The 25,925-nt window shown below is 39.1% G+C and overlaps 1 protein-coding gene across 3 annotated transcripts in view; it reads right to left on the bottom strand.

The window, feature by feature from the left end:
* The window catches only part of LOC121300746 (dual specificity mitogen-activated protein kinase kinase 3-like), a 60,484-nt gene that overhangs the window by 20,356 nt on the left and 14,203 nt on the right, over window positions 1-25,925 (bottom strand). The window contains exons 1-3 of one of the 3 annotated variants that reach the window (XM_041229523.1): window positions 18,560-18,806; window positions 8,027-8,096; window positions 6,628-6,676 (exon numbers count right to left, since the gene is read on the bottom strand). In XM_041229523.1, the coding sequence (XP_041085457.1) occupies window positions 6,628-6,676; window positions 8,027-8,096; window positions 18,560-18,575 (135 nt within the window). In that variant the 5' untranslated portion in view covers window positions 18,576-18,806. Of the gene's footprint in view, window positions 1-6,627; window positions 6,677-8,026; window positions 8,097-8,353; window positions 8,888-18,559; window positions 18,807-25,925 lie in introns of those variants that run through there. The other 2 variants (XM_041229521.1, XM_041229522.1) reach the window with 2 other exon arrangements.

Genomic DNA, 25,925 nt, shown 5'->3' with positions numbered 1-25,925 from the left:
TTCAAATTTGCAAAAATGTTATTCACCAGGGAGAAAAATGGCACACTAAAAGAAACTAAGTCTGAGATGAAGAGAAAAGTCACAGATTCAAAAAGGCAGGAGCCAATATCGATTCCTTCAGACATCCTACCCATCAATCCACCAGAATACCAAATGGAGTACTGGGCACCTAAGTGGAAAGAAGTAGAGCAAGCTGTGAAAAAGGCAAGGGTGTCAATCTCCTGGGCCTAATGGAGTTCCATACAGAGTGTACAAGTGCCCCTTGTGTTCTACAAATCCTGTGGAAATTGATGAAAGTAGCATGGGAAAAACAGTTGTACCAAGAGCATGGCACCGAGCAGGTGAGGTCTTCATACCGAACGAAAAAGATTCTATAAGCATCAGTCAGTTTCGCCATATTTCCCTCTTAAATGTGGAAGGCCAAATTTTCTTCAGCATTGTTGCTCAGAGATTGTCCCAGGATGCTTAGAGTACATCAGTGTGATCTGGCAGCAAATTCAATCAAATAAAAAGCTCCACGTGACATTCCTGGACATCCTGGATTCCATGAGCTTCTTTGGGCAGCATTTGATTTTTCAGTGTACTGAGGACAATAACAAACATAATGAAAGCATACTTCTTAGATTTGTAACTTTGTTTTTCAACTTCAGAATTCACCACAACTGGAACAAATGTCAGGATGCATCATTTCTCCACTGGATGGCAATGGAAGTCATTATTAGGGTGTCAAATTGGGTAGTGGGAGAAGAACGCTTGGCTTCTGGAATGTGAATGCCACCAATTAGAGCTACATGGATGACATGACAAGCACGACTACAACAGTAGCCTGCACTAATCGGTTGTTGGGCAAACTAATCAATAAAACTGAATGGGCACAAATTTAATTCGAGCCTACTAAGTCAAGGAGCACCACTATATTTAAAAGGTAAAGTAGTGGATAAGAGGTTCTACATTAATGGTAAGGCAATTCCAACAGTGTCTGAGAGCCTGTGGAAAGTTAGTTTGTGTGGGAGAAGTGAGACATCAAGCAGTGCAAGGGTTGAAGAGCATAGACAGCCGCGCTTTACCGGGTAAACAAACTCTGGTGCTTTCAGTTTGGTCTACTGTCAAGACTTCTGTGAATGAGGTTTCCTTGACAACAGTAGAGAAGCTGGAAGAGTTTGTCAGTTCATACGCCAGGAAATGGTTAGGAGTTCCATGCTGCCTCAGCAGAGTGGGACTGTATGGTAAAGGGATACTGCAGCTACCAGTCTCAGGAGTTTAAACTGAGGAGTTTAAGTGCACCAAAGTTCGACTGGAAATGACATTAATAGAGTCACAGGACGAATGAGGGAGGCAGCACCTGTGTTGAAAACTGGAAGAAAGTGGGCAGCAAAGGAAGCTGTGGAAGATGCAAAGGCTGCCCTTCATATCAGTAATATCATGGGTCAAGTATAGTATGGAAGAGGAGACCTTGGTCTCAGTTCAGCTCCTCCTACATGGCACAAAGCAGCCCCAGCTCAATGGAGGAAGCTGGTAGTCAACAAGGTGCAAAAGCAGGAGGAGAATGAGATAAATAAAGGCAGTTTCCCAGCCCAAGCAAGGAGAACGGACAAGATGGGAGAGTGTGGAACAACGCAAGATTGGCTGGCAAGACCTATGGACAATGGAACAGAGCAGGATCAGTTTCCTCATCAGATCAAGATATGATGTTCTCCCATCACCACAGAACATAAACCTCTGGGTCAGTGAGGATCCCTCATGTCCTTTGTGTTCATCACCTGCAACATTAAGGCACATTTTGACAGGATGTAAGGTGGGTCTTAGTCAAGGACGGTTTACTTGGCATCATGACCAGGTCATGCAATGTTTGGCTTAGTATTGGAAGACAAGCGCACTATGATCAACAGGTTGCCACCAATGCCAGCAATATGACACACAGAACAACAACATTTCAACCTCCAGGAGAGCAACCTCCAAGAAAAAGAATTAAAACAAAAACTTGTCTAGTATAACTGAAAGCTACTAGAGACTGGAAAATGCTGGCAGATGTTGGACAACAGTTTGTTTTCCCACCTGAGATTTCCACCACTAATCTTCAACCTGATATTATCATGTAGTCTGGATCAGCACGCTTTGTTCATCTGTCTGTCTGGTAGAGTTAACGGTGCCATGGGAGGATGCTGTGGATGAGGTGTACGAAAGGAAGAAATTTCGATATGCTCAACTACAGTGCCGAGAAAAAGTTTGTGAACCCCTTAGGATTTTCACATGTCACATTTCAAACCTAAAATGTTATCAGATCTTAATCTAAGTCCTAATAATAGATAAAGATAACCTGATTAAACAAATGCCATAAAAACATGACCCCTTTTTAAACATTTATTTATTCACAAATGATTTAACATCCAATATCCATGTGTGAAAAAAACGTGAACCTTTAGATTCAGTAACTGGTGGTACCACTTTGTGGAGCAATTACTTCAACTAAGCATTTCCTGTAACTGTTGGTCAGTCTCTCACATCGATTTTGAGGAAGTTTGGCCCATTCCTCCTTACAGAACTGCTTCAACTCGGTGACATTTGAGGGCTTCCTTTCATGGACAGCTCGCTTCAGGTCCTGCCACAACATTTCGATGGAGTTTAGGTCCGGACTTTGACTAGGCCATTCTAAAAATGTGGAATTTCTTCTTCTGCAGCCATTCTTTTGTAGATCTGCTTGTATGTTTAAGATCATTGTCTTCCTGCATGACCCACTTTCGGTTCAGCTTCAGCTCACGGACGGATGGCCTGACATTCTCCTCTAGAATCTTCTGATATAATGCAGAATTCATGGTTGTTTCAATGATGGCAAGCCGTCCAGGTCCTGAGGCAGCAAAGCAGCCCCAAACATGACACTCCTACCACCATGCTTAATGGTTGGGGTGAAGTTCTTCTGTTCGAACGCAGTGTTTGGTTTTCACCAAACATAAAATTTCTCATTGACGCCATAAAGTTCTACCTTTGACTTGTCTGTCCAGAGAACATTGTTCCAGAAGTATTGTGGATCATCTATGTGCTCTTTGGCAAACGTCAGACAGGCAGCAATGTTCTTTTTAGAGAGCAGTGGTTTCCTCTGGGCTATCCTTCCATGAACACCATTCTTGTTCAGTCTTTTTTCTGATAGTTGAGTTATGAACACTCACATTAGCCAAGACGAGAGTGGACTGCAGATCCTTGGATGTTACTCTGGGGTTCTTTGTGGCTTCCTTGATGATTTTCCAATTTGTTCTTGAAGAGATTTTGTTAGGACAACTGCTCCAGGGTAGAGTTACTTTCTCCATTTGTATATGTGTCTGTCAGTGGATTGGTGGAGCCCCAACTCCTTAGAAATGGTTTTGTAACCCTTTCCAGACTGATGAGCATCAATAGCTGAGGAGGTTTTTCTGAGGTCCTCAGAGATTAATTTTGATTGTGGCATGACATGTTTCCACATACCTGTATGGTGAATACCAAACTCAAAGTTTCTGATCTAGGGGTGTAATGGGGTTCACCAGGGGTTCACTTACTTTTTCCCATACCCTGAATCTTAATTACTCATTGTCTGTCTAATTCATACATCATTTTGTTTCAAAAGACATGGAATTGGGTAATATAAACCCTATAGGATATTTAAGAAAAGACTGGTTTTAAGTTAAGAAGGCTATCACCATTCCTCTTACTATTACGTGCAAATCTGACTGCAATTAAACCACAACACCAGTTGCAGGTGCAGCTGCACACGGGCCCACAGCCCCGGAGAAGTTCGATTTTTTTTAACACATTTGTAGGTGCCAGTAATTCAGGTTGTATCCTCCCTTATTTCAACAGGTATCTCTATTGTCTTAATTATCCCCCCCCCCCCCCCCCCCCCCCGTTTGTTTATTATTAAAAAATAGTGTAGTGTTGGATGTAAAGATGTACGCAAAATAAAATAAAGTAGGCGAGTAGAACACGTTCTCATTACGTACTGTTTCATAAATGCTAACATTCTGACAATTAAATATAGTTCAATACTGAACACTTCATTTGGTGTGTTTGATGTTTATAAATAAGGGTTAAATTAACGTTTGGGGAGGGGGGAACACCATATGGTCTTGTGGTGGGGCCCATCCTCTTCCTCCGTCACTGCACAACACGACCACATGGACACAAGTTACCAGACGTTCTCCATTTCATTAGCTTGTTCTACATTACCATGGTATTGCTTTCTTGTTAATAATAATGTCCCTTCATGCATTCAAATTGTCTTCAATGAATATAATGTGTAGTAAGACTATGATTGAGTGGGGGTCCTTAGTCAGTAAAGATTCATTATGCATTTCTTTACATGATATATTGTGTTGTAATACAGTTATGTATCATGATACAACACCAAAAGCACAACACAGATCATTGTAGTTTAACCAAGTGATCCTTGAAATCAAGATTATGTTGGTATGAATATCCCTGTATACTCTCCCAATCCCATAAAATGTTTGTCTTCTAACAAAATAATCCATCATTAAATGACCTTTGATCCCATTATGCATCACGCAAGTAATCCAGCAGGATCCTCACATGTATCATGATATCTATAAAGCGCAACCTGCAAATCCTGATATGTATCGTGACATTAGGGTATCATTACACCCCTAGTCATAATAATATAAACATTGGGGGTCAGGTTAAAAAGGATGTAGCTTGGAGATCTTGTTAGCAGACAGAAAGAGCAAGTGCTATAATGAGTTTCACTTGAACACTACCACTTCTGTGGTTTTCAAACAGTGTTTACAGGAAATGTCAAAATGACGGCCTACAAGGTGATGTTTTTCACAGTGATGCAATATTTAGGTTGTTTTATGTCAATGGCAGAAACTACTCCATAACTTTTTCACAGTAGCTAAATCAGTGTGGTCCCGTCCCACCCACAATCTTACAGAGACATGGTGTGTGATTGAACTTCTAAGCTCTCTCAAGTTATAGCTTTATTAAGTGTGCATTCAAAAACCCTCTTGTTACTTGCAAGAGATGACCTCAAGAAATGCAAAGTGACCTCAGAGTGTGAATACAAACAACAGCAATACAGGCTGTTGGAGGGTATGTGTTTAGTGGAAAGTTTTATAAAATCAGATTCTTAAAGCCTTTTTTTAATTTTTTTATATACTCGTGTTGGTGTTGAAAGCAACACTAAATGGAAAGTAACATTGCAATCACTGGGTTTGAAAACTGCTGCATCTCTGCACTAAGCTTGACCTCCAGAATCAAGTTAAAAGCCTACATCACACATGCATTACAGGACGAAAGCTGGGCGCAAACCAGTGGTCCTGCACAACAAATGAGCGAGCGCCTTAACCACTATCAAAAATGTGTTTTACCCCTTGTTTATCTCCCTAATTTAGAATGTCCACTTATTCTGCCTCATCACTGCACCTCCCACAACGAGTGGCCAGTGGGCATCCTGCTATTCCATAATTAAGACAATCATCACCTCTTCAGAGCCAGGAGATCCACAGCAGATACAGCCAAGTTACCACCCTCTAGAGGACAAAGACCAGCCCTGCAGGTTTTCACATGAGCCCACCAGGCACCTGGCCACTAGTGTTCGCTAGAGCATAGTGAGGAGAAACAATTCCCGATGATTTTGCCTCCAATACCCTAACCAGTAGCAGCACCAGAGCTAACGCTACGCTACCTGTGGAATGGTCCAATCCATTCATTTTATTACATAAAAGGTGGGTTCTTTGTATTGCATTTTTTGTTTGAATACTGACAAAAACTACTTGTGTAGCGAATAGAAGCAGATAAAATATTTTAAACATTTGCGAATTAAAAATGAGAAGAAAAAACAAACTTTAAAACTCTGGAAAATAGATTGGTTTAAAAATGAAGTATTTTGTATTTTCAGAAACACTAGACGCAGTACTTGTATATAGTCTTGAAACTTCTGATGCTTGTACAATTCATTTTGCAATGTACAGTACACTGTGTGGGGAGGGGGTTTGCTTGGGGAAGATGTCACTTTCAGTAATCATGTTGCATGTTGTTTGCAGTTCGCAGAGGAATGTGACACTTTCTACAAGTTTAGTACACGGCTTGAACACCTGCTAAGATTTATGAATCTAGAAGTACCCAAGTCATTAAATCCTTTCCTTTGTACCTGGATATATCAGTGCCTGCAGAGTTCTCATTGATGTTATGATGTGCATTAAGAGTCAGGTGTAGGAGAGGACATTGCAGTGTAAACTGCAGTGATGATCTGCATTAAGAGTCAGGTGGAGGTGAGGACATGGCATGTAGACTGCAGTGATGATCTGCATTAAGAGTCAGGTGGAGGTGAGGACATGGCATGTAGACTGCAGTGATGATCTGCACTAAGAGTCAGGTGGAGGTGAGGACATGGCATGTAGACTGCAATGATGATCTGCATTGAGAGTCAGGTGGAGGTGAGGACATGGCATGTAGACTGCACTGATGATCTGCATTGAGAGTCAGGTTGAGGAGAGGACTACAGTGGTGATCTGCATTGAGAGTCAGGTTGAGGAGAGGACTGTGGTAGTGTAGACTGCAGCACAGCAGTAGCAGACCAAACCCCCTATGTCTCTGATCAATAACCAGCACCTGCAATGACATCTGAACACAAACACTTACTTTGTCTCCAATAGTAATAAAGGTCCTGGAGTCGAGGTTTCGAGGTGGTCTAAAAAAGAAATAATAAAAAATACATATTATTACTAATGACTCTTGCAATTACCCTCAATTACAACTCCCCCTCGTCCTGCACCCAGCCCTGGCTTCCAGAGCTACCCTCAATTACAACTCCCCCTCGTCCTGCACCCAGCCCTGGCTTCCAGAGCTACCCTCAATTACAACTCCCCCTCGTCCTGCACCCAGCCCTGGCTTTCAGAGCTACCCTCAATTACAACTCCTACTAGTCCTGCACCCAGTCCTGGCTTACAGAACTACCCTCAATTACAACTCCTACTAGTCCTGCACCCAGTCCTGGCTTACAGAACTACCCTCAATTACAACTCCTACTAGTCCTGCACCCAGTCCTGGCTTACAGAACTACCCTCAATTACAACTCCTACTAGTCCTGCACCCAGCCCTGGCTTACAGAACTACCCTCAATTACAACTCCTACTAGTCCTGCACCCAGCCCTGGCTTACAGAACTACCCTCAATTCTGTATATTATTAAAGTAATCAGGAGGTCTAAACAACCAGGCCCCTGTTAAATACTGATCCTAAACTATGGTCCTCCACCAAACCTACACTCAGGTCAACTTCACTCGAGCCGTGATAAATCCTGATTTATCAGATGTCTCAATGATTGCCATGTACTGAAGCAAACCGGGTGCATGGCTGAGTTCCTAACCCAGTAGTTACTAAGAATATAGAGGGCCGATTAAAATCACATCAGCACACCAATAGTATTAACAGAGTTATATACAACACACATAACCCTCATGTCTTAACTGGAAACATTACTGTAGTTAAAGATCTCTCTTAGACCAAAAATATTGGATGCTCATTTCAACGATGATTTAAATGTAGAGCAACCTGGACATTTTTGTTCAATGTCAAAGGTATGGAACGTGAACAGTTTAAGCACATCTGCGGCAGGGCAGAATGAACCTTTAAAAGCCAGAATCACTGTGCGATCACTGTGCGTTTACCGGAGTCGGAGCTCCATGACAACAATCATGTGGAGCCGGAGTTGGGTTTATTATAACTCGAAACAGGGATTTGTTTAGGGATTTCACATCAGTATAAGAGTGTGCCAGCAAGACCTCTCTTGATAAGTGACCTACCACTGTTGGTAGCATTTGTTTCGTGTTAATAAATCCAGCGCACCTGCGTGTCTCTCCCTATCTGTCAGTGGATAACCCACACCCTGACCCTAACCCTAATCCTGCACGCCTCAGCGGCGTGTCAATGTCACATTTTCAATACTGAGGAGTTTTTTTTTTTTTTAAAAACAATGTCAGAACACTTTTGTTGTTTTATTGTCATTAACTTGCTGAGAGAAGTGTGCTGATTTGACCTACGTGGGGTTGTGCTCCTTCTGTCCGAAGACTTCCGCTGGAATTTTGATAGCGGGTTTCTTCCTCACTTTTCCTGGAAAACACAAAGAAGAAAATTAGGCTGAAGTGTGATACTGCATGTATCGCGAGTCAATCAAAACTGTTATTGACATAAGTGCTGTCTTTCTTGTGCATAATAATCCAACAGCTGACAGTATGAACCCATATGGCTATGTATTTGCTGCTTCTCATTCAACTTCATAAAAAGTCAATATGTGCACCGATACCCATAACCAATGCATTAAAACCAGGGTCAGAGGACACAGTTGGGAATTAAGTGAAGATACTTACCTTCTGTAAAAGAGGGACGGACACACTTCATCACACAGAGAGTAGTGAGGGTGTGGAATGGCTTATCTACTCATGTTGTTGATGCTGAATCCCTGGGAATCGTTAAGATCCTTTTTTTTTTTTTTTTTTTGATGAATTAACTACTCTGAACCAGATGAGCATAGGTTGGTGGAATGGCCATCACGCGTTCGTTATGTTTGTATGTTCGAATGTAAGTCTAAAGACTGTCAGAGAATTAAAACAAGCTGCTTGTGAGAGAATGTTGTGCCAGCAGGCAGGCCTATTGTGAGAATGGCACACGCAGGCAAATTCCAAACTGAACGATACTTCTGAGAGCAGGTCAGTTTATTTTTAGTTTAATTTACTGTGCATGTATGGAAAATAGTTTTGTTTATTGGATTACTTTGTTGCTGCATTCTTTCGGCATATTGATTCAATGCAATCAAGTGCAAGGGCCGTACCCAGAATCATTTGTGCTGTATATCCAGTATATCTCATGCGCTGCAGTTTTACTCGCATGGGATTTGCTGCTTGCAACCAGTGTTTCTTCTAAGGCTAAAGTGTGTACATTTTTCGCTGTAACTGGCAACAACCTTCGCACTCAGTTTCTAATTCTCAGGTTATTATCATAAATATCAACCTCAAATCGAGACACCAGCCTATCGAGCTAAACCTATTATTTTGAAACCATTCTTACAAAGCATTAACATAAGAATATTTGTGTCTATCTTGCAGCTGATTCTCTGATTTTCCTTTGTAAAAATGCACGTCACATCAGTGCAGAGCACGCTCGGGCACCAGCGAATCTACTGCTGGTACAGGGTGTGCGAAGCAGGCGTCTGGCGATTCTGCCTCTATATGTACTGCTTGGTGCTGCTCATGAACTTTATAGTTTTTAACTGGTCGGACAAATGAATACTAAAATCAGCAAAGCGCAGTCTTGCTGCATTATTTAGAAGTATAAATACTCTGATAAACATAAATAGAAATTGCAATACTCACACTGACGGTTTTTGTTTTATCTCCCTTTTAAAAACGATCATTTCAGAAATCATCAAGCGTTTTGAAACTGGTAAAAATGTAATCAGCCCCGAGTTTATGCATCATGTGACTTCACTCCATGTCTCTGCTGAAACTCAAAATGGTGGCTGCACCAAAGAAGAAAAAAAAGCAATGTTTCAGTAAGACAGAGCTAAAAGAAATCTGATTATTTATATGAATGGTGCGATAGTATTCTTAAAGGTTTGCTGTAATTCGCGTGATCATGTATGAGTCAATACCATTAATAATCATAATGCCAGACGTAAACACATGGAGAATAAGAAAGCAAATAAGATGGCAAAAATGGCAAAGCACTGCATTCTATACTGAAAGACTAAGGTACTGCGCTCAAGGTAGAGCTTTTACCGAAGTAAGTACGCTAAATTAATTGCGTATTTCTTTCCAAGCTACAAGCCTTTAATGAAGCTATAATAAGCAATTTTAAATCATGGCCGTTTCTTAATTGAATTAGATTTTTAGACGAAAAAGAAATGAGCTAAACTATTTTTCTAGATATAAAATCCTTAAAGGAAAGTGATCGCTTCACTGTGTAAAGGATGTAGTCACTACACACCGTTGGTTTCATAAGGACATTCTGTCCGGAGACACGTCTCTAATTCTTGCAAATAACATTGCAGAATTAGGAAAGAAACAATTGAGAGGATTAACTATGCGTTTACATTATATTTATGTTCAAATGCCATATTTAATTATTAATGCGTAGATAAAAAGGACAACAAATGGAATTGGCCATTTTTGAAAAACGGAATTTTTGGTATTCCCAAGAATGGAACAATTAGTAGCCCTAAAGATGGTTACTGTTATTTTTTGGGGTGTACATTTGCTGTTATTGCACTGTAGTTTTAGCCATTCCAGGTCTGAACCATGTTTGTTTGACAAGGCATTGCCAACGTAAGCTTGTAATAAAACAGGGAATGTCTGCAATTGCTACTGTATATTTGATGCTACTAAAGCCCATGAAAAGTCATTATAAAGTCCTGCATGAGAAATAAGGATTTGTTAAAATTCAACTGTACTGCATCTTATCTTGCAGTTACAGCAGATGTCACTCGTGGGTAATAACAGGTTCTATACAGTAGATTTAACAGATTATCAGCTATCCATCTGTTTTTTTATTTAGATTGAAATAGTTATAATATGTTTCTAAGTGTTCAGTGGCTGGCTCTAATCAAGCTGAGAGTGTACTTTCTCTTGCATGCTTCGCTTGTGGGCCTGACACAAAAAAGAGTGTGCGAGAAACACACCATCAACTTGGTAGAACCTTTTAAACACATCACAAATGTGCATGGGGTACCTGGTGCATTTGAAAAGCCACTGCTGATGCCAGAGAAATCAGAACTTATTAAAATGTCTCTGGCAACATGAGTAGAACAGGGATTAAAAGCAGGAAGCCGCTGCCAAGTGAAGATAGAGGGCAAAATGGATGCAGCAAAGTACAGAGAAATCCTGGAGGAAAACCTGCTGAAGTCTGCAAGAGACCTGGGACTTGGGAGAAGATTCACCTTCCAGCAGATCAATGACCCCAAACATACAGCCAAAGCCAAACTAAAGTGGCTTAAAAACAAAAAAGTCAATGTCCTGCAGTGGCCCAGTCAAAGCCCGGACCTCAATCAAATTGAGAATATGTGAAAAGAGTTGAAAATTGCTGTTCATCAAAGGTCTCCATCCAACTTGATGGAGCTTGAGCAATTTTGCAAGGAAGAATGGGCAAAAATTGCAGTGTCCAGATGTGCAAAGCTAGTAGAGACTTATCCAAATAGACTCATGGCTGTAGCCAAAAGGTGCCTCTACCAAATATTGACTCAACGGGGTGAATACTTACGCAATCAATTATTTTCTGTTTTGTACTTGTAATTAATTTAGAACAATTTGTAGATTTTATTTTTCACTTTGACATTATGGACTTTTTTGTGTTGATCAGTGGCCAAAACTCCTAATGAAATCCATTTTGATTCCATGTTGTAACAATAAAATGTGGAAAAGTCCAAGGGGGTGAATACTTATGAGAGCCATTGTAAGGGGGAGGGAGAATCGTAATCTGTTCCTTCACTTCAGATACAGAAGATAACCCCGAAGGACCCGTGCAGTAATTGTGAAATATTGTGTTTGTTTGTCTTGTCTATAATTGTTACTTGTTTTCATCAAGGGCTCACATATTCCAGAGCTGTCTAAAGGGCCAGCAAAAAACCCAGAACAGCACTACACTAATTGTCACGCATTAAACTGTATCACCCACCACGAGCACTACAGCATGCACCCAGGACTGGTGACCATGTTTGTATCTTGTGGGAGTGATTCCTGTGTTTATTGTTTGGGACTGCAACCAGTTATTAATAACCCTGTGCATTACACATTGCTGTGTATTGCCGGGATCATTGTTTTGGTCACCAAACCTGGATTATAAAAAATAAAGAAATCACTTTTTCATACCAGATTACAATCACTGTCTGTTTTATTCCTGCACAAATTTTTCACTTTGCCACAGTGTTTTACACCTGAGGCTAGTTGCAGTAGTTCCTGTTCTGCTGTGTTTGTCAATAACAGCCCACACAGTGTTTTTCAGTAAACCAAGTCTTTCTGCTATTTTAGCTGTACTTTTTAGTTAACGATTTGTGTTGCTTTTTTGAAATCACAAATTACCAATGTATTTTTCAGCACTTGATAATTATAGAATAAATAAATACATAATCATCATTTGTTAATAATAATTAGCAATGAATGGGTTTCATACGAAATATGCTGATTGCCCAAATACTTCTGTCAAAGTATGACATTAGTTTGTGCATGTTATATTTTATTTTATGCATGTTATGTAATAATGTGCTGTTTAATTATAAAGCTGGGTTTTTAATTTATATCTTTCAATAGAACAATTAGAATAGGGTAGTATAAAACTGAACATGGGTGGATTTTTAGAGGATTCTGAGAAGGGAATGAATCACAAATGTAACAGTAAGACTGGCCACTTCTGAGAACCTGCAACTTCCTTTCATCCAATGATCGAAATCACAACAGGAAGGATAAATCTTTTTTTTTAGGTTTCTGTTTCATGTTATAATTATTAAACAACTTACTGAAGGATGATAGAGTTACAGAAATGATAGAAACAATTACTTGTATTATTTTCCTTTCTAAAACATATTTATCAATGTTCTCTTTCTTTTTTTCTACCCAATTTGAATGTTGTGTCAATGCTGCAGGTGAGCAAGGTTAGCTGGTTGTTCCTAAAAATCACAAATTAAAATTGGTATCTTTTATATTAATCTGATGAACTACAGACCCCTGAATACTGTACAATACTTTTAAATATACAAATACATATTTTCTATAAAAAATATAAATTGTAATATTGTGCCCAGAAGCAGAGAAATTGAGTATTAGGAAATAAAAATCTCCACCTTCAACTGAAGCCACTGTGGCAGTACACCAGCAATTTGGTAGATATTAAGCCCACACAAATAATACTGATGTGCTGTGTTTAGCACGAAGTAACGGAACACTACAGCCAAAAAGACTGAGGTTCTGGTCAATGCAAGAGGAATTACTGGTTCCAAGAAACACAGATGGCTCTCCCCTCACAGCTACTGTTAAAAGCTACAGCTATGGCCCATTAATACTGTGTTAATGACTCTAGGTGCCCTATGCCAGTTGACGGCTATCTGACAATAAGCATAGTTTCACTTAAAAAAAAACTGAGGCACAACTCCACTGGAAGTTCTAGAGAAAAACCTGACCAGAGGTGCAGTCTTGAGCCAGTTTCCTAATTGAACACCCGACATATTCATCAATAATGCTTTGTGAACACTTTAGTAATCAAAAGAAGCACAAACAATGTGTAACTGAAAACTAGATACAGTGCACATTATTATACGAAGTACTACTGTAAATACACATTAAGAGAACTGTGTTGTTAAAATGCAAGGAGACCTTTTAATAGGTTCTCCCGTTTCTCAACACAAAACAAATGCAAAACGGAAGGGCTTAAGTCGAGCAACACGCCAGGACATCACGGCTCCAAATAGGGCTTGAATTGATTATTAACAGGAGTGATTCATCGATTCTGTTTAATTGAGGCAAAATACATGATGATCAATAATCAAAATATTAATTAATGAATGCCAATTCCCATAACACACCGATTTTTATCACGATGAAGACGCGGTTCTGCAGACATTTCTTTTAACATTTGTTTTTTGGTTTCCTATCTGTACAGAAACAGACCCTTTCATCCACCGAACCTGGGAACCCTAACCCTAACCCTAACCCTAACCTTGGACACACACAGCCAGGCACACACACCCCTTCCTTAATAGACAGGAAGCACATAGCCTGGAGAGTCACATACATTGGTTTCGGTTACACTCCTGATGCTCTTGAGAATAATAAGTGTATTAATTCATTTTATTTAATTTCAGGTTGTGAAGATACTGAGATTTCAAACACTTATTGTATTAAAAGATAACACATTGTGTGTCTCTTATTGTTTACATTTCTGTTATATAACAGGCACCCAACACACAATGCATTACAAAAACGAAGACTATGCTCAAGATCTACAATTTAAAAAGTTGTTTATTTTAAAATTGTAAAGCTCCCTCTTGACCTGTTAGAGCGCTAAGTAGCAAAAGGGAAAGTCTTTGGACGGGCTGGCCTGACAGTTCATTTTCAGGTTCGGGAAGTCTGTCAGCCTGGAAGAAGGCGAGACTCTGTTGCAGGAATGTATTGACCCGGAAGGTAAACAATGTAGCAGCTGCAGGTAATAGAGACAGCTGCAATCGTTTATCAAGAGGTCATGGAAGACTGGAAGGACCGTGAGAGACGCAGAGAAAGCGTACTGAATTTCATGAGTGTTTTGTTTGTTTGTTCGTGTCTGTTTAGTAACTGTCTGTGTTTGTTATCACTAGATGGCTAATCACAAATCCAAAGCTGTCACCTTGGGCCAGCACAAAAACCAGGATCAACACTGCACTACAGTCACTGAAAATAATGTGCCATCACCCACCACGAGCACTACTGCGCGCACCCAGGACTGATGACTGTTTAGTATTATTGTGGGATGAATAAAGTGTTTGTTTGTGGGCTGCAAGTCGTTATTTTCAGTTCCGCTCATTACACATTGGTGTGTACTGCCGGGGCTTATTCTTTGGTCACCAGACTCGGATTAAAAAATAAACGTCCTTCCCTAAACTGGATTATAATTGTCTGCCTGTGATTATTCCTGCACTGCACCACCTCTGCACCTGTTCACTATCAGCAGCCACTTTGCCACAAGACTATAAAAGTTAAATTCAACAGATTGGAAGAGTGGATAGGGGGTTGGGATGCTTCCTATATCCTTAAGGCTTTTACACTGCAGAAGCTGTGGAATTTTCATTTCTCAAAGTGCCTTTTGTTGGACAACTGCACCGCAGCTCATGTAGAAACTTGTACAGCACATTCCGATTTTAAGGGAATGGTTCTTGTCTGATGCAGACAGTTTACTTGTATTCCAAAGGTTGGATCAAATGCTAAAGAAATTATTTTCTGCTACTGTGCTTGAGAGCTGGGTTTAGGTCTGCCACAGAAGGAAATCGGCAGGGGAAATCAACAACAATTGGACCTTTCTCAAAAGAATTCATATTAATAATTTACTATCTAATAACCATTCTCTATTAATTAGTTTGTGGTGTTTTACTATTGTATACAAGACATTACAGTTGGTATTAGAAATTACAAACCAAGTAATGTGTTTCTTTCAAAACTGCCCATGTATAGCCAAAGCACAAAAGGTGATGCAATAACTTGATTAAATATTACAGTAAGGTTAAATTACAGTAAGTGTTTAGTGGCTACCTCTTGTCAAGACATTTCTTTGCTGTGTCATGCCTGTGCATAAAGTATGCAAGAGAAAATACACTCTCAACTTCATTAGAGGTAGCCACCAAACACTTACTATAAATAAAAATAGATGAAAAACTGACAAACACACTTAATGTTTATATATAAGCAGTTGTTTTAAAATTTCAAATGCTTTGCCATTGACATTATGATATCTGTTCTCTCATCAATATCACAGTTTAGTTGCTTCAAAGAGTATCGAAGTGGGACGTGACAATTGACAATAAAAGTTAGCATAACTGGAAAGGAAGACTTTGCAAGGCTTTTTCCATTGACTATAATGTGTATAAAACATATATTAACATGGATCAAAATGATAGGGGCTTAAATTTAGGCCCTGTCCATGCTACATGTTTGCTTCTAAACCATATTAGTTGCCTGATTTTTTGGAGCCCCCCACCTGAGTTATTTCACCCTAATCTTGGTTAACAACTTCCAGCATCACTAGACTTTCACGTCTACTACTACTGGAATCGAACAAAAAATCTCAGTTCTTATGACAAGTAAATAACTACGTGAAAATGAAAGGATCTTTTAAAAGTTGCATGCAGTCTGTCCTCAGGGAAGGCCTACTTGAAGGTGTTCAGTCCGGCAGGATGCATAACCTTCACTTGTGCGTCTCCGATGATGGAGTTCTCAACTTTCCAGGGAACATTTTATTGTCATACAACACCTTCACCCAGTGACCAACTTGTAGACGCAGCTGAGCTGGACCCTCGTGGACAAATGTGGCTTTCAACACTCACTACACAGAATTCTGTTGTACCTAAGTGAAGTTTTGGTAGTTTCAAATGTGCCACTGTAACAAAGAAATCTAAAGTTCCACACACAAGTTCATAACTCTCAGTTTCAAGCTAGTGCCACTGGAAGCACACCCTGTCACTTTTTACTCTAGATCTAACCCCAGAAAATGCAAAATTGTTCAGAAGGACTATGTGGTACTTTAGCCCTCACCGAATCAATGCTTGAATGCACAACAAAAATGCAACTTCACAAATCTGCCAAAAATTCAAAATCTGTGGATACCAAATTGTTTTGCTTGATTCTTGTAGATTTCAACAACATCCATCCAAAAATATCTTTGGGTGATTTTTGGGAGCCCCCCCAAAATTTTTAATTTGGGCTTGTCTTTTCTTTATTCTCGTCTCATGAAACCAGGGGGATTATGGCAACGTACTACCGCAAAGCGCTAGGGGATATCAGAGGATACTGTGTAACTAGACTCGAACACAGTTCACATCCAGACTACAGTTAAACCAGTTTATCAACCCAGTTATGCCGACAACAGAGTTCAAGACTACCTCCTGAGTAGGTTTCAAACTCGGTTGTTGAACTCCGTTATGAACCGTGTTTAGTGTGGATGCAAATCGATTTAAGCACTGTTCAACCAATTTTGAACCCTTAACTCGGTTCTAAAACGCAAGGGCCTAAAAGACTTCTTAAAATAGCATACAGGCAGTGATTACTGTACCTGAACTGACAGTTTGTATGTTAATATTTATTGACTTGTATATTATTTTTATCATCATCAGTTTTATTATTTCTACAATTTATTACTGTACTGTTATTTTTATTTGTTTATTTTTACTATTTACAGTACACTAATGCATTACAGTAATTACGTTTTTACATTTTTCATCCAAGGAAACCTATAATTACTGTATTAATTAAAATACAGAATGTTACATACTGTATAGTAATGTTACACTTTTATATTGTTTCTTCTGTAATAAACTTTTATACTAAATACATTGTATTTGTACATTAATCAATTAGTACTGTACTAGGTTTTGATTTTTGTGCTGATTTGGCAGGTATGTGCATGTATCTGGTTATTACGTACGACTGTTTTTACAGTCCCAAGGCTGAACGTTGTATCAGAACTTCACTGTATAACTGACTACTTAGGATAATGTTATGGTGCATCAACAATCTTTATTTGTGGATGATAACTGTATTTTATGTGATCATTATTCATTATTGACATTCACAATCCTGCAGTTTTTGTATGTATCGCTTAGTTACTAAATAACAGGAAGAAATGCTAATTGAGACAAATTAAGCTTAATTATGAATGCACTGCATCTCAGACATGTATATTTTGTTAATTTAATCATTTTGTAATTAAAGTTGTATGATGTAGAAATAATTACCATTCAATATTTATCCACTGTCGTCTTGGCTAGTTGAGCATTTACCTTTCCCGTGTGGGAGTACTGAGCTACGTAATCAAATTGGTCATGTCATACAAAAAGGCGGCCCCAAGTCTGCTTTGTGTTCATATATATGTAAAAGGCAGGCCCTGCCTAGGCCGACCCTGGGCTGCTTTTTCTTTTTTGGAACGTTCACGTATGAGAAAAGGCAGCCCTGGGACACCTTAAATCGCAAGTGTGAATGGGGTCTTAATTCATACTAAGAATCGCTATGTCTTCCATGGGCAAAGGGCTCCATATTTGCCGGGTTGTAAACATAAAATAGAGTGCATAGTGGGATAATGTTATATTAAGTCCCACAGTCCATTGTGCTGCTCAGAACTGTAACCAAACTATTTTAATAGGATATATACTCATTAAGCCCTACTAAACGTGAAAAGTGTGGATGCTTTGAGCTGGATTCATTAAAAAGTTTTTGCGTACGCTTCCTGAGATCGGTGTGGACAGGGCCTTAAACTAAATCACCCTGTCACTTTAAATTTCATGCCTGTTAGATTGCAAGTGCAGGTGGAGCTTTAACTGCTGACAGACTTGAGTCATGTCAACGCCAGTTAGTTCAATGATTTTTCCGTTTCCGATGATCTTCATTAAGCATTCACGATCAAGCAAGAGAACAAACCACTCCTAATGAAAGGGCATTCTTACAGTAAATGTGAAGATACTCAGTGTTCAAGTAATTTCTTCTACTGCATCAATGCATTTTACAGTTCATTCACAATTACATTTATATTCAGTGCAAACTTTAATTAAATCATATGCATGCCCACATTAGAAGCAACATTTCAGTCAATAGAACCCCATTAGCTTCCATTTCATAAACTGAAATGCATGTACAAGCACAGGCAAATGCATGAAATCAATAATTAAGTATGCAGTGTTTTTAAACCATACAGTACATGTCTCTGCAGCCTCATAAAACTAGATCACACGTTGCAGTATATTATATTAAACTATAAAACGCAATAAATAAATCTTCATTAATGCATACATCTAGTTTAAATGCAACCTTGTAACAAAGTCTGTAGCAATACACATGTCAAAATGGCTCATTTACCTTCCTTCTTGTCCATGAATTCCCAGAAAGTATACAAACAGACGTGACACACCTTCAAGAGGAAGTTAGAAGAGCAAGAAACTCAAAGACCTTGCACAATTGCACAGGCCTTTCTGATAGAAGATAAACAAGCGTGTTTTTCATGCACAGTGCACACCGCTGTCAGCTTTTCCAGCAGTGGGGCTCATCTACAATGCTTGCTGTACAAAGAGCTTTGTTCCAGGCACCTTTCTTAGACTTCAACTTGTTTCACTTGTGAGTGGCAATGAATCTCAAGTTTAACAGCCCAGGGGGAGGTACTCTGGTCTGACGTCAGTCACAGGAAGTTGGAAAGCAGACTGCTAACTCAGAGGCCACCGAGGTAGGCAATTTACAAAATTCATTTTAAGCTCTCGGTCATTGTTTCCCAATACAGGATATGTTTCATCAGTCACTGAATTAACACAAGGAATCAAACACACCATATGTTACATCTGATATGATAAACACGTAGACTTTGTGAAAAAAAAAAAAAAAAAAAAACTTTTTTCCCCTCCCAGTACTGAATAAACACTGTACATGAATTGTTCCAGTGTATGCATTCAGCCCACAATTCACCAGTTTCCAGTTAATATTTTGAAATGTCAGCAAGTTTTAGTGTTCCAAATAATCACATGTCACTAGAGGGCTCTGTGTGCTGCTGCTATGCATTGGTTCTGTAGAACAGCAATGCTTTGTGTAGGTCTGCTGGCTAGACAAACTGAAAATTATTCGTATTCATGTTAACAGGGACGTTAGGAATTTCTTTGATTCAAAGTTGTCAAGATTTTCTATCTTGTCAGCGAATTCTTCTTACCATCACTACCAGTGAATTGTATATGTTTACAAACAACTGCTCCTGGTGTACAGAAGCCCATAAACCAGGTGGTTATTCTATCAGTGGCACTCTGTGTTAAACATCACTAGCTTATCCGAGGCTGGTGATCTTATAATTTTAAAAAACAAAACGTTAAAACAGATTTAAAAAAAAAAAAAAAAACGATTTATATTATTATTATTATTATTATTATTATTATTATTATTAGGGAAAGCTTAGAATACTGGAACCGATGAGCTCAAGAGACAACACAGGCTAAGCACAAAATATCAAAAGGGTCACACCAAGATAACACCATCTTAGGCCATGTCAGCCAGAACCAGTTTTCTTTACGACAGGCACACGAGTCTCTCCACAGGGTGCTGAGGTGAATGAACCCACAAAGAGAAGGAAGGAAAGGGCTGAGGTCAGTGGCTACTTAATCAAGGTGCACTTAGCTCAGCTTTTCTCTTTCATCAGACTAGTATTGCAGACTTGTCGACCGAGGAGTCCTGGAGGATCAAACCTACAGTATTGCATTATATTCTTTTGTTTTGTTCTTAAGTTTTGCTCTGTGCAGTTTGTGTTTGCACAGCTTTCTGTTTCCGGAATCATCTTGCTGTAAACTGTATTCTGAATAAACCAAACTAATACCTGAAGAGAAGGACTCTCTGCATTTCTTGAATCTAATTCATATCAAGAAACAACTACTCACAACTTCAAAAACTTCTTCATAGACTAGTAGAGGGCAGCTTGCAGATTCTGTAGTTTTATTTCAGCACTGCTCACAGCAAAACAAGAGCAACAAGAGGAATGCACTTAAGGATCATCAAGGCCACTGCAATTCAAGATTGACTGGGAAAAGAACATGTATTTGCTAAGAAAATCAATGAATACTCCAATGCAAAACATTCTCTTTCACTCGTCCTTTTGCTTTAAAATCATACATGTTATACAGGGTACTGTACAAAAGTTTGGGACAACCCCACAAAAAATTACCTTTGAAGATATAAACAAACTGGAATGTAAGCAAAGTCTGCATTCTAAATAAGTTATGTGCACAGACAACTGAACTACAGAAGAATGCTGAAACCATCCATATAATCAGTTTAAACATTGTCTTTCAGAGATTGTCCTTTCCATTTCATTTATTAGCATTTGACACTGAAGCTACTCATAAGTTAGTACCCCTCAATTTAGTTGCATATTATTACACTCATTGCATACTGTAATGGGTAACTTGACGACACACAAAAAAAGTTCATAATGTTAAAGTGAAAAATAAAATCTACAAATTGTTCAAAATTAGTAACAAATATAAAACAGAAAATGACTGCAAGTATTCACCCCCTTTACACACTTAAATAAGCTCCAATGGAACCAGTTGTCTTTAGAAGTCACATAATTAGTTGAATGGAGTCCACCTGGGTGCAATTAAGGTGTCTCACATGATTTCAGGTTAAATACACCTGTCTCTGGGAGGTCCCACAGTTGGTTAGTACATTTCCTAACAAAACCTACATCATGAAGACGAAGGAACATTCAAAGCAAATCCGGAATAAGGTTCTTCAAAAGCACCAATCAGGGGTAGGATATAAGAACATTTCCAAGGCATTGAATATCCCCCGGACCACAGCAAAGTCCATTATTAAGAAATGGGGAGAATATGGCACAACTGTGAATCTGTGCAGAACAGGCTGTCCTCAAAAACTGAGTATCCGGGCGAGAAGGGCACTAGTCAGGGAGGCCACCAAGAGGCCTATGGCAACTCTAAAGGAGTTACAGTCTTCCATGGCTGAGCTGGGAGACACTGTGCATACGGCCACAATAGCCCGGGTGCTTCACAAAACTGTCCTTTATGGGAGAGTGGCAAAAAGAAAGCCATTGTTGAAAAAACTGAGACCAAGTGGAAGAAGATTCAATGGTCTGACGAGACCAAAAGAGAGCTTTTTGGCTTCAACGCAAAGCACTATGTTTGGCGCAAGCCTAACACCGCACATCATCCAGAGAACACCATCCCTACCGGGAAGCATGGTGGTGGCAGCATCATGCAATGGGGATGCTTCTCTCAGGGCCTGGAAAGCTTGTGAAGATAGAGGGCAAAATGGATGCAGCAAAGTAGAGAGAAATCCTGGAGGAAAACCTGCTGAAGTCTGCAAGAGGCCTGGGACTTGGGAGAAGATTCACCTTCCAGCAGATCAATGACCCCAAACATACAGCCAAAGCCAAACTAAAGTGGCTTAAAAACAAAAAAGTCAATGTCCTGCAGTGGCCCAGTCAAAGCCCGGACCTCAATCAAATTGAGAATATGTGAAAAGAGTTGAAAATTGCTGTTCATCAAAGGTCCCCATCCAACTTGACGGAGCCTGAGCAATTTTGCAAAGAATGGGCAAAAACTGCAGTGTCCAGATGTGCAATGCTGGTAGAGACTAATCCAAACAGACTCATGGCTGTAATTGCTGCCAAAGGTGCCTCTACCAAATATTGACTCATAGGGGTTAATAGTTATGCAATCAGTTATCTTCTGATATTTGTAATTAATTTAGAACAATTTGTAGATTTTATTTTTCACTTGACATCATGGACTTTGTGTTGATCAGTGGCAAAAACTCCTAATTAAATCCATTTTGATTCCATGTTGTAACACAATAAAATGTGGAAAAGTCCAAGGGGGAAGTGAATACTTTTGAGAGCCACTGTATACTGCATAAAGAGATGTAGCTGAAGCAGCTTCTGAACAAAATAAATCTATACTGTAGGTAGAAAGGTATCTTGTAAATTCAACAAAGGTGATAGACCTTTTTTAGTTGTGTAATTGACACCTGACATGCGAAACCTGCATTTTGATGATCTTTAGCACCAAGAAAGAAAGAAACAGACGACCAACCACATGTTTTACAATCATATTTCACTTTCATTAAAATAACACATTGAAAATGTAAATAACAATGGGGTTTCTTAATTTAAGGTACATGCACAAATCATTTGCACTATTCCTGTTCCAATTAACTGTAGCAAGGATTTCGGTGAGGAGACGTCTTCACCACACTACTGGCCTACTGAGCAAACAAGGGATTCACAACATTTTACATGTATATGGTTATTTTTAAATGCTGAGATAATTTGAAAAACTTTAATATTGGTTTAATAAAATGCAAATTTTTCCACATCTTATGAATATGTACTTAATAATGCAGCCTAATTTACATTTGTTTATATAATCTCCTAGTTTTGAGGCTACCTATCATGTTCTGAATTATGTTTTCTTTATTTGATTTCATGAAGAAAACATTATTATTAAATTACTAATTGATTGTTTATTGTTTAATAGAAGCAGCACTCTAAAAGTTATATTCTATTTGTGTGTGTTTTGTGGGACGGTGAGGGGGCAAGTAGATTTTTTAAGAAGGACAAGTACCGTTTTCTAGCATTTTGTCCCATGGACAAGAAGTTTTTCAAAAATTGCACACCCCTGATAACATAATGCAATCAAGGTGCATTTATTAAAGTTAGATGGGTCCATTATAAACTGTGAAAGATCTACTGTCACTTAACAGACCTCATTTGTGTGTAGTAATGTTAATAAGTATGGGGAAACACCAAAGTAATACAGATTTAAAGAGCAGAGTCATTAATTAGTAATTAGCAGGGTTCTGAAAAATATAGCTTTGCCCATCCCCACGTGTTTCTACAACTGTTTAAATAATTATGTGGACAACTTTTTAAATAACTTACATTTTTTTAAATTCATCACTTTAAGTCTGTTTTCAAACCGCTTTTTCAGAAAATGTCCGCGCGCTATCCCATTCATCAATAACGGTTTGTTCATTGTGTCGTTATTGATAGTACTACACCATGCATGTTTGGTACGGAAAGTCTCGCACTTTTTGTTTTGTTTTTTTTTTTAACACTCTTCCTACAGTGATTTAGAGGACAGATCTCAAACCCCACAGCACTACAGCAGACATTTTAAAAATAGCTCTGCAACAGACATTAAAGTTATAAGTGTAAAAAGTTTTCAGGATGTTAAGAATGAAAAGAAAAATTACAGGTACTTTATTTAAAAAGTTGTAACATGTGGGGGAGTATAAAGCAATATTTTTCAGAACCCTGCTACTTACCGTAAAAACCGTTGTATAAGTCGATTTTCTAGGCATTTTTTCAGGGGCCCTTAAAAGGGGGTGAGCAACTAATACACTTGTGTGACGTATAGGCCAGTGTGTCTAATATTAACCCTCAGGAGTACTACAGGGCCGATGATCTGCTCACGGAGGTGTGCTGCGTGAGGACTAAACGGCCGATTATAAGATATAGATCTGCCCTCTCATTTGCTCTCTAATTTTTTTATTGGTCAATTTTACCTAGCAACAAACTGTGGTGAGCAATAGCAGAGGGCTTTGGTGTTAATATTAGCCAATTAAAATGGTTGTAAAGCAAACACCTTTTTTTAATGGTTAAAAAGAAAACCCTGTCTCCTAGGCTAGCTGAGAGTTAAGAAATAGCGGATTTAGAGAGTCCTTTTTTTAAGCGATTCGGACAGAGAACATTTTGAAGGTTTAGCTATGTGGATAGTGATGACAGCGATTTAAAAGGGGAGGAAGATGGAGAACAGGAGAATGAAGAAGAGGAGGAGGAGGATGTGGCGGAAGGTGACGACACTACAGACGAAGACATGCCTTTAATTCGGTTGCTGAAGAAAAACTTCACAGTCCGATTTGGACCCAAGTAAAAGAATGGCCAGAATAGAAAATAACATTGAACATAAAGTACATACAGGTTAGTGGTCTGTGATTTATTCCACGCAGTGCAATACGGCCTTCCGAGTTCTTTGAGCTGTTGTTTTCAAAGGAAATTTTTAGCCTCACTAGTTGATGACTTCTGCAAAGGTGTGTGTGACAACGAGAAAGTTGCTTTGATCCCACAACGGGTGTGTTCTGGATGTAAGTTGGGAATAACCACAACGTCTTCTGTCAAGAAACATCAGTTGGAGAAAGATTGCACAGTTTGCAATGATTGCAAAGGAAAGCGAACAACAACATACAAATGTGCTACCTGTGACAAGGGTGTGTGTCGTGAATGCTTTCACACACATACACAAAAGTGAACTTCCATCCTCAGACTGTAGAAAACTTTTTCTTCCATTTTTTTTTAAAGGCCCTCACATTTTGCATGTACCCTAGCTATCATAAACATGGCCATGGACTTTTTTTTGTTGTTTTTAAACAAGTACAAGAACAAGAAATATTACTACACAAAAACAACTGACTTCTCCAAACTGGATTTACAAACCACTGAAATAAAAAAGACTGATTGCAAATTGACTTTACAAAGAATAACCTTCCTTGTGCCAATTCAGATGTCTCCACAACTCAAAGTTAGTTAAGTTTATTATTATTAATAATAATAATAATAATAATAATAATAATAGTAGTAGTAGTTTTGCATATGCTTTTATATTTAATTAACACTTATTTGTGTTGTTATACAGTACTGTGCAAAAGTTTTAGGGAGGTGTGAAAAAATGCTGTAAAGAATGCTTTCAAAAATAGACATGTTAATAGTTTATATTTATCAATTAACAAAATGCAAAGTGAGTGAACAGAAGAAAAATCTATATTCAAATCAATATTTGGTGTGACCACCCTTTGCCTTCAAAACAGCATCAATTCTTCTAGGTACACTTGCACACAGCTTTTGAAGGAACTCGACAGGTAGGTTGGCCCAAACATCTTGGAGAACTAACCACAGTTCTTCTGTGGATTTAGGCAGCCTCAGTTGCTTCTCTCTCTTCATGTAATCCCAGACAGACTCGATGATGTTGAGATCAGGGCTCTGTGGGGGCCATACCATCTCTTCCAGGACTCCTTGTTCTTCTTTACACCGAAAATAGTTCTTAATGACTTTCGCTGTATGTTTGGGGTCGTTGTCATGCTGCAGAATAAATTTGGGGCCAATCGGATGCCTTCCTGATGGTATATCATGAGGGATAAGTAAGCCTGTACTTCTCAGCATTGAGGAGACCATTAATTCTGACCAAATTCCCAACTCCATTTGCAGAAATGCAGTCACTTGGCCTTGTTTACACGTCAGAGGTTTTTTTGGCCGCAAGTCTTCCATGAAGGCCACTTCTGACCAGACTTCTCCGGACAGTAGATGGGTGTACCAGGGTCCCACTGTTTTCTGCCAATTCTGAGCTGATGGCATTGCTGGACATCTTTCAATTGCAAAGGGAAGTAAGCATGATGTGTCTTTCATCTGCTGCAGTAAGTTTCCTTGGCCGACCACTGCGTCTACGGTCCTCAACGTTGCCTGTTTCTTTGTGCTTCTTCAAAAGAGCATGGACGGCACACTGGGAGAGACCTTGCTGATGCAGTATAACTACCTTGTGTCTAGTTGCTGTGCTCAGTCTTGCCATGGTGTATGACTTTTGACAGTAAACTGTCTTGAGCAACGTCACCTTGTTAGCTGAGTTTGACTGTTCCTCAACCAGTTTTATTCCTCCTACACAGCTGTTTCTGTTTCAGTTAATGA

This window comes from Polyodon spathula, chromosome 26, assembly GCF_017654505.1.
Source record: "Polyodon spathula isolate WHYD16114869_AA chromosome 26, ASM1765450v1, whole genome shotgun sequence".
Taxonomy (NCBI): Eukaryota; Metazoa; Chordata; class Actinopteri; order Acipenseriformes; family Polyodontidae; genus Polyodon; species Polyodon spathula.
Note: the sequence above shows the minus strand (reverse complement) of the source record. Positions and strands in the feature narration are given on the sequence as shown.